Source organism: Xenia sp. Carnegie-2017, unplaced genomic scaffold (assembly GCF_021976095.1).
Source record: "Xenia sp. Carnegie-2017 unplaced genomic scaffold, XeniaSp_v1 HiC_scaffold_21, whole genome shotgun sequence".
In the NCBI taxonomy this organism is placed as follows: Eukaryota; Metazoa; Cnidaria; class Anthozoa; order Malacalcyonacea; family Xeniidae; genus Xenia; species Xenia sp. Carnegie-2017.
The window spans coordinates 1732722-1748297 of NW_025813484.1; the positions used below are offsets into that span (position 1 = coordinate 1732722).

The 15576-nt window shown below is 36.0% G+C and overlaps 4 protein-coding genes and 1 long non-coding RNA gene across 6 annotated transcripts; 2 read left to right on the plus strand and 3 right to left on the minus strand.

The window, feature by feature from the left end:
• Positions 1 to 42: 42 nt before the first annotated feature.
• LOC124444661 (protein REDUCED WALL ACETYLATION 4-like) lies at positions 43 to 4208 on the minus strand. 2 transcript variants are annotated; one of them, XM_046995290.1, is made up of 8 exons: positions 3996 to 4208; positions 3563 to 3661; positions 3042 to 3259; positions 2430 to 2788; positions 2114 to 2207; positions 1386 to 1585; positions 1013 to 1164; positions 43 to 764 (listed from the first exon to the last, which is right to left on the minus strand). In XM_046995290.1, the coding sequence occupies exons 2-8, from the start codon at positions 3646 to 3648 to the stop codon at positions 161 to 163; spliced, it is 1713 nt and encodes a 570-aa protein (XP_046851246.1). In that variant the 5' UTR covers positions 3649 to 3661; positions 3996 to 4208; the 3' UTR covers positions 43 to 160. The 2 variants fall into 2 exon arrangements, with proteins under 2 accessions (XP_046851246.1, XP_046851245.1); XM_046995289.1 differs by lacking the exon at positions 3996 to 4208 and adding an exon at positions 3747 to 3975 and having other exon boundaries at positions 2463 to 2788.
• A 1634-nt stretch (positions 4209 to 5842) lies between these two features.
• LOC124444305 lies at positions 5843 to 8068 on the plus strand. The gene is made up of 2 exons (XM_046994886.1): positions 5843 to 5913; positions 6158 to 8068. Exon 2 carries the CDS (start codon positions 6232 to 6234, stop codon positions 7831 to 7833), a length of 1602 nt encoding a protein of 533 aa, XP_046850842.1. The 5' UTR covers positions 5843 to 5913; positions 6158 to 6231; the 3' UTR covers positions 7834 to 8068.
• On the minus strand, positions 7938 to 12448 carry LOC124444304 (UPF0415 protein C7orf25 homolog). The gene is made up of 11 exons (XM_046994885.1): positions 12028 to 12448; positions 11284 to 11533; positions 10947 to 10990; positions 10379 to 10472; positions 10111 to 10234; positions 9765 to 9846; positions 9544 to 9619; positions 9200 to 9290; positions 8749 to 8842; positions 8487 to 8567; positions 7938 to 8410 (listed from the first exon to the last, which is right to left on the minus strand). The coding sequence occupies exons 1-11, from the start codon at positions 12181 to 12183 to the stop codon at positions 8333 to 8335; spliced, it is 1170 nt and encodes a 389-aa protein (XP_046850841.1). The 5' UTR covers positions 12184 to 12448; the 3' UTR covers positions 7938 to 8332.
• Positions 8747 to 9486, plus strand: LOC124444306. Its single transcript, XR_006947935.1, has 2 exons — positions 8747 to 8932; positions 9010 to 9486. It is a non-coding gene; the product is annotated as an uncharacterized LOC124444306 (long non-coding RNA).
• Positions 12449 to 12739: 291 nt separating the features above from the next.
• On the minus strand, positions 12740 to 14166 carry LOC124443954 (aspartate beta-hydroxylase domain-containing protein 2-like). The gene has a single exon (XM_046994503.1). The coding sequence runs from the start codon at positions 13989 to 13991 to the stop codon at positions 12918 to 12920; it is 1074 nt and encodes a 357-aa protein (XP_046850459.1). The 5' UTR covers positions 13992 to 14166; the 3' UTR covers positions 12740 to 12917.
• Positions 14167 to 15576: the final 1410 nt, after the last annotated feature.

Below are 15576 nucleotides of genomic sequence, written 5' to 3' on the forward strand. Positions count from 1 at the left end.
AAATGTAGGGCAATCTTCCGAATATCAGTTTGTGCCATTCTCTTAAGTTCATTCCTTTCTTCTTTTTTTTATTTTGAATCTCGAGTTTACAGCATAATTTGCCAAACACAAATTAATTTACACTTCTTATAGATTTCATGAATATGACTCATGATATGTGTTACCAAATTTGTTGCAACGTAAGTAGATAGGAAAATATGTAACAAGATAATAATATTAAAACACTGGCTATGAAATTTCTACAAACAATTCTCATGTTTCTTGGCAACAGGAATGAACTGAACAAGACTGTTTGATGAAAAAGCACGTACGATACGCATACGTACAGGACAGTGGCGACTGCAAAGTTTAACATGGGATACTTATGGATGTAAACGAGGAGTTTTCTTGCATCTCCAATCATGTAGATGTGAATCTGGGATAAGTACGTTTCCAAAGTGATCTTTCCCAACCAGTTAAACAAGTTCAAAAAGCGAGTTCTCAGAAAAGGATGCAGGTTTCTCAACCATATATAAGCAAGTATTGGAATGAGTGAGGAATACGGGTGATATTTTCTATACCACGTTCTCTCAACCAGCAAGAGATAACGGAACCAAATTACAATTATGACAATGCAGAACAACGTAAGTCCAATTTTTATGCCATTTTTGAGAGAATTTTCGCGTATATTGTCGCTCCTTTTTTCAAGATATCTCAAGAAAGCATCATAATAAGGATAGTTGTAAGCGACCAGCATTCCAATCCAAGTTGCCCAGTGATCGAGCCTACAGTTAAAAAATCAGGCTCGTGTTCTTATTACAGTTATTACAATTTTGAAGTTTATTTAGTACAGCATTGGTCAATCAAATGATTTTTGCTACTATATACTACTTTAAAATACTCCTTTGAAGTTTTTCATCGTGGTAAGATCTAAAGTATGAGTGGTGTTTACAAAAGCGTAAATATGTCAACCGGACATCAATCACCTAATGGTTGAGATTGAATTAAAAGTCAAAAGCTTGAATCAACGTACGTTGCTCGATAAATCCAATTGTCCAAGTTTCCGTTGACATTAAGAACAAACTGGAAGGGCCAAAACACCTTGTACGCAATGAAAGGGATCTCGAATATGATGGAATTGAAGATGAAAAACAAAACAAATTTCGTTGCCATAATTTTGCGATTCTATAAAAAATGGATGAAAATTCTTTATTTGATTAATTGCAAAATCCCTCAAAACCAATCAGTAATTTTGATGGGTGTAATGTACGTCATAATGAATTGCAACAGCTAATTCTTGAATAGAAGTAATAATTTACAAGACATTGAGTTCTTTTAATTGAGTTGCTATTTATAATTTACTTCAACTACAAAAAGCCCCTAATGGAGAAGATTTGATGACTTACGTCGTTATATCTTGCAAAAAAGGCCAGCATTGCGTATACAGTAAGAAACCAGTAAGTGTGCATTGCACAAACGTAATATCGCACGAACTCGTGATTGGTTATCGCCATCACCATGACAACCAAAAAATTTAATCTCCACATCATTTTGCAAAGTCGAAAGAATGAATAATCTTTTTTGTGATAGAAGTACCAGAAGTTCCCTAAAGACAAAACAAGTGCTCTGCATTAAATACATGGGCGTGAGATGCTTTGCATTCATGGAGCAATCTGGTTGGGGGCTCGTTCTGGCTGTGAAAAAGACGAAGGTAAGAAGGTACAAAGGTATGTCCATAAAACTCACAGCATAGAAGTTCTGGTGATAGAAATGATTTGTCTGTGATTAACCAGAATGAAAATTGATGACATGTTTAATTTTTAAGTGATTTTGTGCATTCAGCTCTGTTCCTTTGGATGGAAACAAAATCAGTTATAACCAAGAGAAAGTGCCATGTTAGTTTTTCCAGAATCTGCACTGTTCAATATGAACAGACACTATACATTGCCAAAATATTGCGGAATGAGAAAAAATACTGTTTCAACAGTTGAAGGAATTCGCTAAGACCTGTTTGACAGGGTTGACATGGCACAATATAAAAATATAATTACTTGCTGACTAAAACAGCAACCCGTGTGTTACTAATATTTATATCAATTTGATATTTATATCAATTGTGCAATCTCATCCTTACCATAACCAGTCATCCAAACATAACTTCCTACGTAACAGCGAATCGAGTTGTAAACCTCTTGAGCGTCATAATAATGGAACCATACAAATTGGACCTAGGGGAAATGATTCAACTCATACTAAAAATAAAATTTCTAAGATGAAAGCATTTGATTTGACGATATTTTGTGTCAACGTTTTACTGGTCCAGCTGTACCACAGCCACGTACCACAGCAACACATGTTCCACATGCCAGACACATTCCACATATTCTACACCACAGGAAGACATGTAGTCTTCAAAATTTTGTGGCAAGTTTAATTTAGCGTTTCCTTACCCCCCTCTCATGCAATGCATCGACAATGCAAACCTGCATCCAGCCCTTCCATTCTTCAGTTTGATCGCGATTCAAAATCTTGTCCTCTGTCGGTTTGATCGTAAAGACAAGAGCAACAAACACAAGTAAGCAGAAAAGAAATGTAAACATATCCCTGGAGTATTGCTTGTCTGTTTTTCGCCAGACGTGCTGAAAGTCACAAAGCCAGAAATAGAACATTATCCAGCCAAATAGGAAAGCCTGCCTCAGAAATTTTTCAAGAGATGGCTGTTCGGGTGATGTTTCCACCAATCTTTCCCAAATTGATGGTTTTTTGTTGTTCTCGTGTTCCGACTTCTTTTCGTCAAGGTATTTTGTGTCTGGAGGAAACAAAGTGTAGCCATTTAAGAGAAATTCACAAGTAACAAACACAGCTAAAATCGATTGATTTAGTTTATCTCATTCGTCCCTACGAAAATCATTTCTTGTGATTCATTAACTTCTTTCCTCCACAAAAATGTTACTTGAAGTAAAGTGTAACCCTGCAAAAATGCTTGTTTGGTCTTGAAAAGAACCTTTCTTTTCCCTAGATAGGTTGCTTAAATAAGAATGACTATTAAATAGAGCTTTTACTTGCAAAGCTTTCCAACTTCCCTCGCTCTTCAACGAAATTTTGCCGTTCCACATCATCAACCTCTTCTTCTCTGCCGTCTGTCTTTTTGTCTTTCCACGTTGACAAAATCCATCTCCTCAATTTCACAATGTGAACAATTGCAAATAAGCATGTGATGAACACCCACAAGCAGAACAGGGCTTTTTGATGGATGGTAATTGGTCGAATTGGTTTAAGTCTATAAGTGTAAAATACAGGTAAAACTTATTCAAACCTCTTTTCGTCGCCAATTGATGTAACAATTGGCTGAACTCGTCTTGAAGTATTGCATAGTAAGCAGTTTACGTTGTTGTGTTGTTGGTATTCACAGTTTGCAAACACAGAATTTCACACTTGCAAATTCTACAAATTGCATCTGAATTCTACTTAAAAAATGTTAAAAAAAAACATATAGCGTCGGCTCAACTAGGCCCCATAAAGACATTGGACAATTGAATGATGCAAAACAGATTTATGCTGTTGTTCGAATCTATTAACCAACCTCCCGTAAGTCTTTACCGAATTCAGATAAATATTCCTTTCTTCGTATTCCATTGCCCCATGATCTTTACCTATAGCTCCACCCATCTCAGCACCTCTTCTATTAAAACAAATGTGATAAAATGATTGTGCCGAGATGTCTGTTTCATGAGCAAAGTTGGACGAGAAATTCTCAGCTGCGATACCTAAAAATTGTGTGAACAAGTTTTCGTCTTGTGTAGAGGGGCGTTGCGTTGCATTGCATTGCAGTAAGCCAATTACAATTTGACAGGCTGAGATGCCTTTGCAAAATATATATGCAGCATATTATGTGATATTAACTTAGAAAAATCACACTGTGCATAGACAAGCAATAGACGGAACTGTCAGTTACAATGACACAAAACCACCGTATGTTACGAGTTCGTTACAAGGATTTGCATGAAAAGATTTACCTTTAAACGGCTCGAAGCAATTTATTTTCCTTTGAAACAATTCATTTATGAATTAAAAACAAAGTATACCAAGTCCGCGTTTTGTCTCAGTGAAGACAACCGTACGAATTTTATCAGTAAATTTTGTTTGCCTGCAGCAGGTACTTTCTTACGTCAGAAGTTTAAATATTCACGTTATCTAAACAGTATCATCTACTGTCTGCAACAACACGATATCACTACCTATGTTTGTATAACAAGGTACTTCGTTTGCAACAGAAACGTGACACTTGTAAGTTTCATAATGAGTAAGTGCGGAATAGTAGTACACATAATTATCCGATGTTACTCGGTCAAATCCTTATAAATCACTGGGCTTTATAAATGCTTTATAGTGTTTGCCAACTCCAAGGGTTTTGCCTTCCTGACCGTAAACTACGCAAGTCGTTAGGTCGCCTTTGCTCGTACAAGAATGCATCTTTCTTTGACATTTTCACAAAATACAGCTTTCTCCTGAAATTAAAATGTAAAAGAAGTACTTAAACAGTTAAACTGTTAAACTGTGATTATCTGCTTTTGTCATTTAATAAGCCAAGACTACGGTGGCTCACAAGGGCCACCACACAAAATAAAAATATTAATACACACACAAAATAAAAATACACACACAAAATACATTATACACACACAAAATAAAAATACACACACAAAATAAAAATACACACACAAAATAAAAATACACACACAAAATAAAAATCCACACGCAAAATACATTATACACACACAAAATATACACACACAAAATAAAAATACACACAAAATAAAAATACACACACAAAATAAAAATACACACAAAAATAAAATCCACACGCAAAATACATTATACACACACAAAATACATTATACACACACAAAATAAAAATACACTCACAAAATAAAAATACACACACAAAATAAAAATACACACACAAAATAAAAATACACACACAAAATATGATTGCGGGCGCTTGCAGTGTCGGATTGTCGGACTATCATATTATCAGTTTGTAATTGTTGTAAATTGTCATGTTATGTTGTGTAGTGTGTGAATATACCGTATGATAAATTGTAAAATGTTTGTCATATATTACTAGACAAATAGGAAAATACGTATATAGTTATTAAACTGTGGTTTCAGTGGAAATCCTGTACGTAAATTCAAAATACTTAGGAACACTTTTTCTACCCAATGTGGCATTACGTACAGGATTTCCACTGATTTCCACAGTTTAATAACTATATAAGTATTTTCCTATTTGTCTAGTAATATATGACAAACATTTTACAATTTATCATACGGTATATTCACACACTACACAACATAACATGACAATTTACAACAATTACAAACTGATAATATGATAGTCCGACAATCCGACACTGCAAGCGCCCGCAATCATATTTTGTGTGTGTATTTTTATATTGTGTGTGTATTTTTATTTTGTGTGTGTATTTTTATTTTGTGTGTGTATTTTTATTTTGCGTGTGTATTTTTATTTTGTGTGTGTGTTTTTATTTTGTGTGTGTATTTTTATTTTGTGTGGTGGCCCTTGTGAGCCACCGTACAAGACAGCTGTTTGTGTAGTCTAAGTCTCTAAGACTATCAGCTTATCAAGTACAACTGCACACTAGAAATGTAGTTCATAATAGAGATAAGCATTACAATCATGAAATAAACTATCAGTTCTCTTGCTCATGGAAAGCAAGATGATGTAAAGTTTTTTGCTGAAACAACAAAGTAAGAAAACAAGCGAAACGAAAAAAACCTTAGTTACCAGTTTTTTCAGTTGAAAGCGCGGTCAAATTAAATATGGCAGCTAAAGGTTGCATTTTGTGCGTTGGATAGTTTGTTATTTTCTTATCTATTCAAGCTGCTGTTACTTTACACTTCGACCAAAAGGTTAGTAGCAAGTAATATGTATTTCATTTCAAGCCATATGTAACCAATGCTTTTACTCGTTCCTTCTTGTAAAGCATTCGCATCGCATAGACTGATAGACAGACTGATAGTATTGCGTGCATAATTTACATGCAAGATTATACGGTGGACGTTGCAAATGACCACCGTGTAGTCTATAGTCAGCAGCTCATTTCACAATATCAAATGATCCATGCTTTAACCTACTATGTCTATTAATTAATAGTTGATAACAATGTGGAAATTACGACCTATTTTAGTTACAAAACTATTCAATGTGCACAGTTACTCGAAGTGAAAATGGCCAACACAAACAATGTTTTTGCGTCAAATTTACATAATGGATTAGCAAATGATCAGCTCTCATCACCTCACACCAATGTTAACCCATGGAGTAACCAACATGGTGGACAATTTAATCCACCTTTTCAACCTAGTGTAATGCAGCAACCCTCCAATTCTTATCAATATCCTGGTTCCTACAATGAATTTGGAAGCAACAAAGGTGGAATGGAAAGTTGTCAAAATTGGCTTTATCAATCATCCTGCAATATGAATAGACCAACCACATATGGTGGTCCCTCTCAATTCCACTACAACCAGGTACCATTTTCATTATTTAATCAAAAATCCCCCAATAACAAGAATTCACAAAACACTATACAGTCATTCAACTGTAACCAAAACCAACCAATCTATACTCAAGAAATACCAGCACGGAACTTTGAAAAGACACCACCTGTCAAATATAATCAACCATCACCATCTACTCAAGCTCAAGTACCAACACCTGGTTACAATTGGGGGCAAACAACCTACAATCAAGCACCACAATCACACAATTTTGAAAAGGCACCAACCCTTAATTATAATCCCACTTTAATATCTGACCAAGCTCATGTACCAGTGCCTGGTTATAATTGGGAGCGACCAACCTACAATCAAGTGCCACCACCTAATTTTTCTAATGATAATGTAACCAATGAAACTGCTAATTTACCACTACTGAATAAGCAAAATTTAGGTTTTAATCATCCTCAACTAGGAATGACATGTCAGCAGCCTTACCAATCAGAAGGAGGATACAGACAACTCAATATGACAACTCAAACTGTAAATGAGGACCATGTACATGTGCCTCAGAAAGCACCCAAAAGACCACACATGCCTTCAAAATTGCAAACTACTTTCAAAATGGCAAAAAAATCTTCTAGTCATTTGCATCATCCACTTACCTCTACGCAAACTCTTCAAAGCTCCAAGTCTGCAATCAGTACAGTGCATGATATGGCCCATGAAAATGGTTGGACTCTAAATTGGTGCGAGGAGTCAGAGGTTGGTCCACCTCATGCCAAAGTTTTCACAATCAGAGTCACTATGGGTCCATATCAGTTAAGTGGGAGTGGGCGTTCAAAAAAACTAGCCAAACAAGAGGCAGCCCAGTTACTTGCGGCACATGTTGCTGGAAATGAAGTGGGTGACATAATTGGCCTTCCAGGATTTACTGAAGATACTGGGCAATGCATGCCACCTAAGAATACTTCAGAGGCTTATGGACCACAGTTGCCTTCAAGTGAGCAATCCAAGACAAGCATCCCCGTACAGAATAGTGGGGACAACCCAATATCTATGCTGGACCAACTAACTAAGAAGCATAAGTTTGGTGATCCCAATTATACAACTGTGTGTGAAAATGGGCCACTTGCTTTGCAAAGGTTCGAAATTAAAGTTACTGTTGACAGTATGGAGGCATCTGGACTTGGTCGCTCAAAGAAAGTAGCCAAGCGGAATGCTGCTCAAGCCATGTTGGACCAGTTGTCTAGAAAAAAACTTGGCATAACTCCTCCAAAGCAGCAAATCAAATTTGTGAAAGCATCAGCTGTGACCGAGTCCGAAAGTTGAAATTTTCAAGGTTTATCACAGGTGTGTTACTGTTTAGTCGAATATGATCGACCCATGTAAGAAAAGGCTCGTTGAAACACGTGCGTCTTTGGTAAAGACGTTTGTATATAACGAAAGATTCTTTAATATATATAAATACATGTTTTGTTATTTTCAAGCTACAAGTTGTATATCAATTATATTACCATACGTCGGGGGATGAGCAAATTAAAAAATATCGATTGTTTTTTTGAAATAGCCTAAATATCTGAACGCTGACGTTTCTGAGCCTGTCGTCCAGTCAATATCTTTGTGGCCATGAGTAAACTTGCATATGTTTAAATTCTTGCATCTTTCATTTAACAATTTTCATCTTCTTAAGTTGGAAAAAGAATTTGGCCAAGTAATATGACGGGAAAAAATTATTTTACAGCAGAATATAGTGCTTTTAATCTCACGCAGTTAAATTATCACACCAACATTTGCACACAATTTCACCAACTGTAACTGGAAATCGTCTTTAAATTGGAGTGGCGTAAAGCTCTTTGTTTTCAGTCAGAGCTCGGGGCTCATGAAGAAACACAGCGAATTCGATACCCTGTAAAATAATTTAAAAGAACCTCGTTCAAACGATAGCGTGTGTGAAACTCTATATTAAAATCGATCAACCGTACCTGCTCTTTTGCTGCTCTGACAAACGAACCATTAGAGGAAACAGTTATGGCTTGTAATTTGTCACCTGTTCCAAACACAATCTACAAAAATGAAAATGTGGAGGTAGAACGTGGTTGATCTTTTTGGTTTTGCACCCAAAGTATTAGAATACAGTCAACTTCATAAGAAGATTTGGAGATTGTTCAGTGGAAAATCTTGGACTGTAAGTCATTGAATATCACCAAAATCAACATTTTATGATTTATGTTGCAATTTCCATACTTTTGGTCTTTCCTTGATGCTTGCACTTGCCAATAACTCTTTAGATCTTGTTGAGGGGTCATCGTGCACTTCTGTAACATTGCGAAGCAGTTTTCTAGGAAAGTTCACAATACTGCATTGTTAACCAGTGAATCTATTGGTGATTTTCTTGTATAATATGCAAAGAAAATTGATCAATTGACCAGTAAGTATAAAATTACTTAGTCAGGAAATTAATGAGGGTTTCTATCTTTCATTGCCTGACTTTTTTCTTTAATACAGCGACGACGTCACAGAGGGGCAGCACATTTATGAACCTTACGTGTCCACCTCTTTTAGTCAAATAAAAGGGAGTCAACGTCGAAATTTTGTACTGTAAAAGCACAATGGTTGATTTGCAAAAGCCTTAACATGAAGATGTATTTAAAGGTGTTGTGTTAAATTTATGAGCATGTTGACGTGCATTTGTCACCTGGCACGTTCCTTTTCGTTAGGTCCACCTAATGTCTCCAAAATTGCACGAAAGCTGGAAATAGCCAGAGAACACGCAAACATTTCCTTTCCTGCAATGAAAAAAAAAACTTGGACAATGCACTTCTTCAACATTTTGATGTGAGCTCTCTTTAACAATCAAAAAATAGACCTTATGATCATCTTGTAGCGCTATAGGAATTATTGAAGGCGCAATACTTGAAAGTGTGTAGTTATCTCTTGTTAAAGTAAGGTCATCTCAAACATGTTCATTTTATTTGACATTTCCTTACTGTTTTTCCACATTATATTGTGAGTATAACATTGACCTATACAAACACATACCCTGTAACATAGCGTTCAGTTGTGTTAAAACTGGTTTTTCCCGTTCCTTCTCCGCCTGTTCGGTCAAAATTTGATCCTACAAAAACAAGAGAGCGTCATTACACTTGTTTTCCTACAATACCCCAGATACACAAGAGATTACTGTTACGATTTTGAGCGTTGGCTAGTTCATGGAAAGCACAAACAGTTACAACTATAATGTATCTCGCCAACATCTTTACCTCGAATTGAAAATGACAAGAACCGTTTGTCATCGACGAAACTAACGCAATCATTGCCGTCACATCGAGATTAACTTTTTGGCTAAAGATGAACAAAATAATTCAAATGTATCACTCAGCACTTGATATTCAAGTCTTTCATGAAGGTATGGTTATGTATAACCTATGATATAATGACATTCAAATGTCTACTGATACGTAAGACGTGTACTTGATTCTTGGATCCGTGGATCAAAATTTAAGTCTTAGGCTTGGATCAGTTATGCTCAAGAATTATATAGGATTCCTTTGTCCTAGTGCGAATATTATTGTGATCATTGCTTGTCAAGTTTTCAACCTACCGTACCATTCAGGGACTGCAGGTTCTCTTCGTTCATTTTTATTCCATATTTCATTATTTAGCAAAGAATCACAGCCTGGATTTGGCAATATCTTTCCTTGTATGTAGATGCCATGATTCAGCAAGCAAACTGTTACGAAAAATGAATGTATGAATGTACAAAACAATCATGCAGCGGAAAATGTATTACGCTTAGGTCAAAGCGTTACAAAAAATTACGGCCAAGGTCATTATCCATGCAACGACCTCATAGTACGTAAAAGATCCTCAGTACCTGCAAGGTCTTCAGTTGCTCCTTGCGTGAACACAAATGTTACTTGGGGTGTCGTAAAATTGATTTTATTTTGCTTGCTAGCACAGAGATATTCCTATGAGTAAAGTAAAAGCTTTACAACAACCATTTCTTTATGACTTGTTTTATTTTTCATACAAAAATGATAAAAAATCTCTGGCTATGCCACTGTAATTACATGGCCTAAAAGTGAAGGTAATATTCAAGCAGAAAGAAAATCTTCTTCTAAACAATTTCAGTTTGGTTTGCTAAACAGAAATTGAAGTTTCTCATTGGTTATTTTATTCTGTGATTTGAAAATTTGCACTGTAGAAACTTTATCAAAAACCACCAAAAACTTGGAACAAGTAAATTAGATTGAAAAAAGTCAAATGATAATAAATGGGGATGGCTATTCAGAAAAAAATGCCTCGCAGATAATGGAATATCTCTCCCCATTGTTACAAGAGTGGATCTCCTGGATCATCACACTTTGAATGTGTTACTCTAAGAAATGAATTACACAGACCAAGTTTATGTTAACCCAGCATGGCAATCCAAGTAAGCCTACCTTTGCTTGCTCTTCAATTGACTTTTCACCAAAATTCCCTTCACCTAAGAAAAGGTAAGCATTATGTAAACAAAGAAGATTTTTGTTTTTCATTGAACATTTGTTGGATCAGCTAAGCAGACAATTTTTAATCCATTTGGAGAAAACCAAAATGAGAAACCTTCATGTTGTTTGTGATCAATCTTACAGCCCATTCAAACTTACCATGCAATTTATTCAACAAGAAGACAAAGCCCATCAAGGAAAAATTCCTTAGTTTTTCTATACATAATTGGCAGATTTGCATGATTGGCAACTTAAATGTTCATTGATGTTTGTTAGATGTACTGCAATATACCTTGCCATGCAGTATGAAGAGCATTTGGATTCCTAGCAACCACTTTAAACCATCCTTTGGCAGTGACTACATCTACCACAACAGTAGACATGGTTTGACCCAAGGTCCTGTCTTGGTCTTGATACCAATTAAAAGGTTTTAACAGATTGGTCACAGTAAGTTTTTCAGCGACATCAAGCGTTGCTCCAAGATGTGAGAGGTTTGTGCTGTTCAAGTGACATGCTTTTAGTGGCATATGACCTTTGCTTAACTAGAAATTTGTAGACATAATAGTAATTTCTTCAGTGTATCATTTGAACAGCTACAAATGATACACAATAATTGTAGCTATTATTGTTTACGTCTTAGTTGTGTATATATAAATATGTAAGTTTGAAAATTTGTAATCCAGGCATTTAATACATAAAAGATAAAAGTTTCTCCGGATTAATCCACCCGCTCATCCAATTAGACGCTCTAAACATCTCCAAGCTAAAAGCACGTGAAAATAAATATCCTCATTCTGATGAAGGCTCGAAGCAACGAGTCGAAAGCTCAATAAAAATCACTTAAAATCCGGAGAAACTTTTATCTTTTATATATAAATATGTATATATATTGTACATGGCTGCATAGAATGCATCGTTGATAGGCTTAGTAAAATATTAAGTAGTACCATTCATTTTGAAAATATATTCATTCATACATCAACATGAATGTATGAACATTTATTCATCTAAACATTAGAAGAATTTCAGGCCTCACCCCAGTCAGAAACTTCAGTTCTGCTTTGATCTTTTTGCTCAACTTGCTTGCACCGTCAATGTTCAACTTCTCAAACGCCAATGCGCGTTCGACAAATTTCTTAGCTTCATTAATCTGCGTTGTCAACGTCGCAAAAAGTTCGTTATTTGTCTGCATTTCTAGCCATTCTATCAAACACTACAATGTTCTTGGTTTCAATTTTGTAAATCGTCCAACAGTTAAAAATTTTCCTTTATCTGCTGGTTGTCGTAACTACCGCTGTCCCGAGTCAGGATCCCAGGTCCACAGTCCAGACCACAGTGGTCCAGACTCCAGCCATATTTAACGTGAACCTTAGAAAACGGAAACGTGGATCATCAAATGGAGACGCAGGCTACACTATAGTTGCTCTCTTGAATCATCACTCTTGGTATTTGGAATGGGTTACTTACTCTAACTTGTATGTAAGCCTACCTTTGCCTGTTTGTCAATCAACTTTTCATCAAACCCTAAATACAATATAACATGTGCAACTTGTGCCCATCAGGCAACACTGGACACAATGTACCCTAAAAATAAATATTCATTTATGGTAAAATTGTTTACCATCTTCATTCTATGTAAGTGTTGGAAGAAAAAAGGAAAAGAGTTCAAAGAAGAAGTTAGCCCCTAAAGTCAAGTGAATTACTTAGAACTTTATCAATCCTCAAGATCAAACAACTACTCCTTACTGTAAACCTTTTGGATGCTAATTTTCATTAGTAACAAGGAAACAGAAGAAAATCGTAATTGTTATTTTGGCAGTCTGCTACATGGATAAATTATTGCTCATATGTACACAGTTATAATGTTGAGAATAACGAATCATCAGTTATATTACTGATAAAGTGGAGCACATTTATAATCATCTATCATTTCTGTGGAGAGAATATTTGCTTCACTAATTCACGCTCAGACAGTAAGAGGGATGGATGCCATAGATCTAACATCAATACAACCCTTGGTTCATGGACATTATCACAACAGTAGACCTTGTGGTAGAAAGAATCATCAAAAATTAAGATTTTCCCCTCTTGCCAAGTGTATTGCACATCACCAACCATAAGAAAATAGCCAGGTGGTGCTATAATGGGTATGTGGCATCGGATGCGTACATTTGTGGGTCCACAATGGAGCCTAATGCTTGTACCAGGTAACAAGACAGAAAACACAACATTTCCAAAAGCACAATCTAACATTGCCACTTCTAACTTCTCAATTTCCTTTATGACTCTTGGACATCTTAAACAATTCTCCTCATTTTTAACCCCTTGGTTGTAAAGATAATATAAATACCATCCACCAGAAGGCACTTCGTTTGAAACCCATTCATGTTTAAAATAGTGGTAGACATTTGTGAATTCACTTTTAACAATTTGTTGGAAGTCATCATTCTCTAAAATAGATAATTTTTCAGCCAATTCATTAGCAGTCTTTTCATACCAAATCTTTCCAGGTAATCCTTCAAGATAGAATACTGTGGGATTTTGCTTTTTCGCTATATTACGAGTTCCATCATTCATATAAACCTGGTTAGACGATTTGATGATCGCGTTGAAGAATTTTTTCCTGGTGTCTTCGCACGGTTTCAAATCCTCTTTGATCTTCTTCCATTTTCTTAAAAGTTTTTCCGTTGAATATACACTTCTCGAACACCTCACACAAGAAGTTGACGTGCAAACGTCTGCTTTCACTTCATTTTCTGCGTGCAAAGCATTCTCAGTTTGGCTGTCATCTTTAAATAAATTGCTCCATAAATTAGAATCGCTGGATTTTTCTGTGCTTCGGATTGTGTGGAAATACTGCCACGCGATGCAAACAAAAACGCAGCTCAAAATTGCCAGCAAATTAGTTAAGAAATAAAAATTATCTTCCTTTAACATTTTCTTTAATAATATTTCAGCGCCACCATTTTGAATTTCAAACATACAAAGTGACATGTACATTAATTAGTTAGAAATCAATGGTTGTCACAACGGAATCTAGCCTTGCCACAAGATGAATTGCAGTGATAAACACCTCTATCTCCATACAAACTTATTGCTGTTTGAAGTCGAGGGTCTAGAAAAGCAACTAGATCAGATTTCTGTTGATTTCGTCGTCCATGGTCTAGCATGTCTGTAAACCACATAATTAATGCTAATGATAACGATTTACTTGTTTACTATTTCTGAAGTGTGAGCATGCCTGGGGCGAAACTAGAACGTTAACTGGGGGTGAATATTCATAAATTCAGCTCTGCCCTGCTGATTTCTTTTGTTGACGATTTTAATTTCGAAAGAAATCAGCAGGGCAGAGCTGAATTTATGAATATTCACAAACAAATTAGCGTTCTAGTTTCGCCCCCAGAGAATGGAATCATTAAATCCTCAAGACCAAAATCAGACATAGAAGTGGATGCCTAGGCAAATAGATTTAACCAGTAAACGTCTTTGCTTGATAAATTTTATTGATCTTTCAAACTAATTTGATGCGCCATTAACGAGGTCGGGAAAAAACGATTTGCTAATTTCACTTGCATACAACAATATACAACTTTGAAATCTTATTTTTTTGTCTGTTTGCCTTTTCGAAACGTTCCATCCGGTTAGCAGGTACGTCCCACACACTCCAACATCATGCAAAGATATGCGTCCCGGAAATTTCGGGTGATACAGGAAAGATCATAATAAACTGGTGGTTTTCAGTTTCAGTAAAATAATATTGTCGATATTCGATGATAAATCATTATATCTAAAATACGATGGATGTTTTAGGAAGTGTATTGAAGATAACTCTGGGATTATTTATTGGTAAAGCCCGTCACAAGTTAAGCGAGAAATTGCAAGATGGTGGATTAAATTCGCAAAAGCTATGTAAACTGATCATGAGTAATATAGATAAGATGAAGTCCAAGCTAGATGGCTTGTCTCGCGCTCCCTTACTCAGCAGCGCCAGCTCCATAAATGAAGGCCTTCAACTCTTGAATGAGTTTATGGAGAGAAATTCATATGATGACAGTGAGATCGTGGAATCACTTTCGACCAAAAGAGCGAAGGCATTCGAGAAATTGAGAGCAGAATCGACAGACTATTTTCAAACTATAACTCAATCGTTTGCGAAGGCAAATGATAAAGCTACCGACGCCTTCTTCAACTCGGCGCTAAGTATTGAAGATAGAATTCTTGCAACGAAACTTCGCGTTCAAAGCCGTCTTCTTCTCAGCATTTTAAGTCCACGTCTGGCGTGCATGCCGTGTAAGACATACTTAGAGGAGTTACATGGCTTGTCTGAAGTTACTGGAAGCCTTCGTGCACTTGTAAAAGGAGGAATATTGTCAAAATTGTATCAAATCAAATCTCGTGAAATTGCATCGAATGTATCCATCATAAATTTTGTTGTGCTGGCTTTTTTTCAAAGATTCTTGCCACCAACCTCGATCGACTCCATCAAATGGCCTTGCATTCAGTTGGACGATATCACTAAATACATTCCACTATTTCCACACAGAGAAATCATTACGCGTTTACAAGATGCCGGTGTTTCTATGCC

What these genes read in the sequence shown, in the direction of transcription:
- LOC124444661 (XM_046995289.1), bottom strand. Translation starts at nt 3,805, where the DNA reads ATGCAATGCAACGCAACGCCCCTCTACACAAGACGAAAACTTGTTCAC. An exon ending in TCGGTAAAGACTTACGGGAG is followed by an intron (nt 3,260 to 3,562) that starts GTTGGTTAATAG and finishes TTACACTTATAG; the next exon opens with ACTTAAACCAATTCGACCAA. An exon ending in GAAGTTGGAAAGCTTTGCAA is followed by an intron (nt 2,789 to 3,041) that starts GTAAAAGCTCTA and finishes TGTTTCCTCCAG; the next exon opens with ACACAAAATACCTTGACGAA.
- LOC124444305 (XM_046994886.1), top strand. Translation starts at nt 6,232, where the DNA reads ATGGCCAACACAAACAATGTTTTTGCGTCAAATTTACATAATGGATTA.
- LOC124444304 (XM_046994885.1), bottom strand. Translation starts at nt 12,183, where the DNA reads ATGCAGACAAATAACGAACTTTTTGCGACGTTGACAACGCAGATTAAT. An exon ending in AACTGAAGTTTCTGACTGGG is followed by an intron (nt 11,534 to 12,027) that starts GTGAGGCCTGAA and finishes ACAAATTTCTAG; the next exon opens with TTAAGCAAAGGTCATATGCC. An exon ending in ACTGAACGCTATGTTACAGG is followed by an intron (nt 9,291 to 9,543) that starts GTATGTGTTTGT and finishes TTTTCATTGCAG; the next exon opens with GAAAGGAAATGTTTGCGTGT.
- LOC124443954 (XM_046994503.1), bottom strand. Translation starts at nt 13,991, where the DNA reads ATGTACATGTCACTTTGTATGTTTGAAATTCAAAATGGTGGCGCTGAA.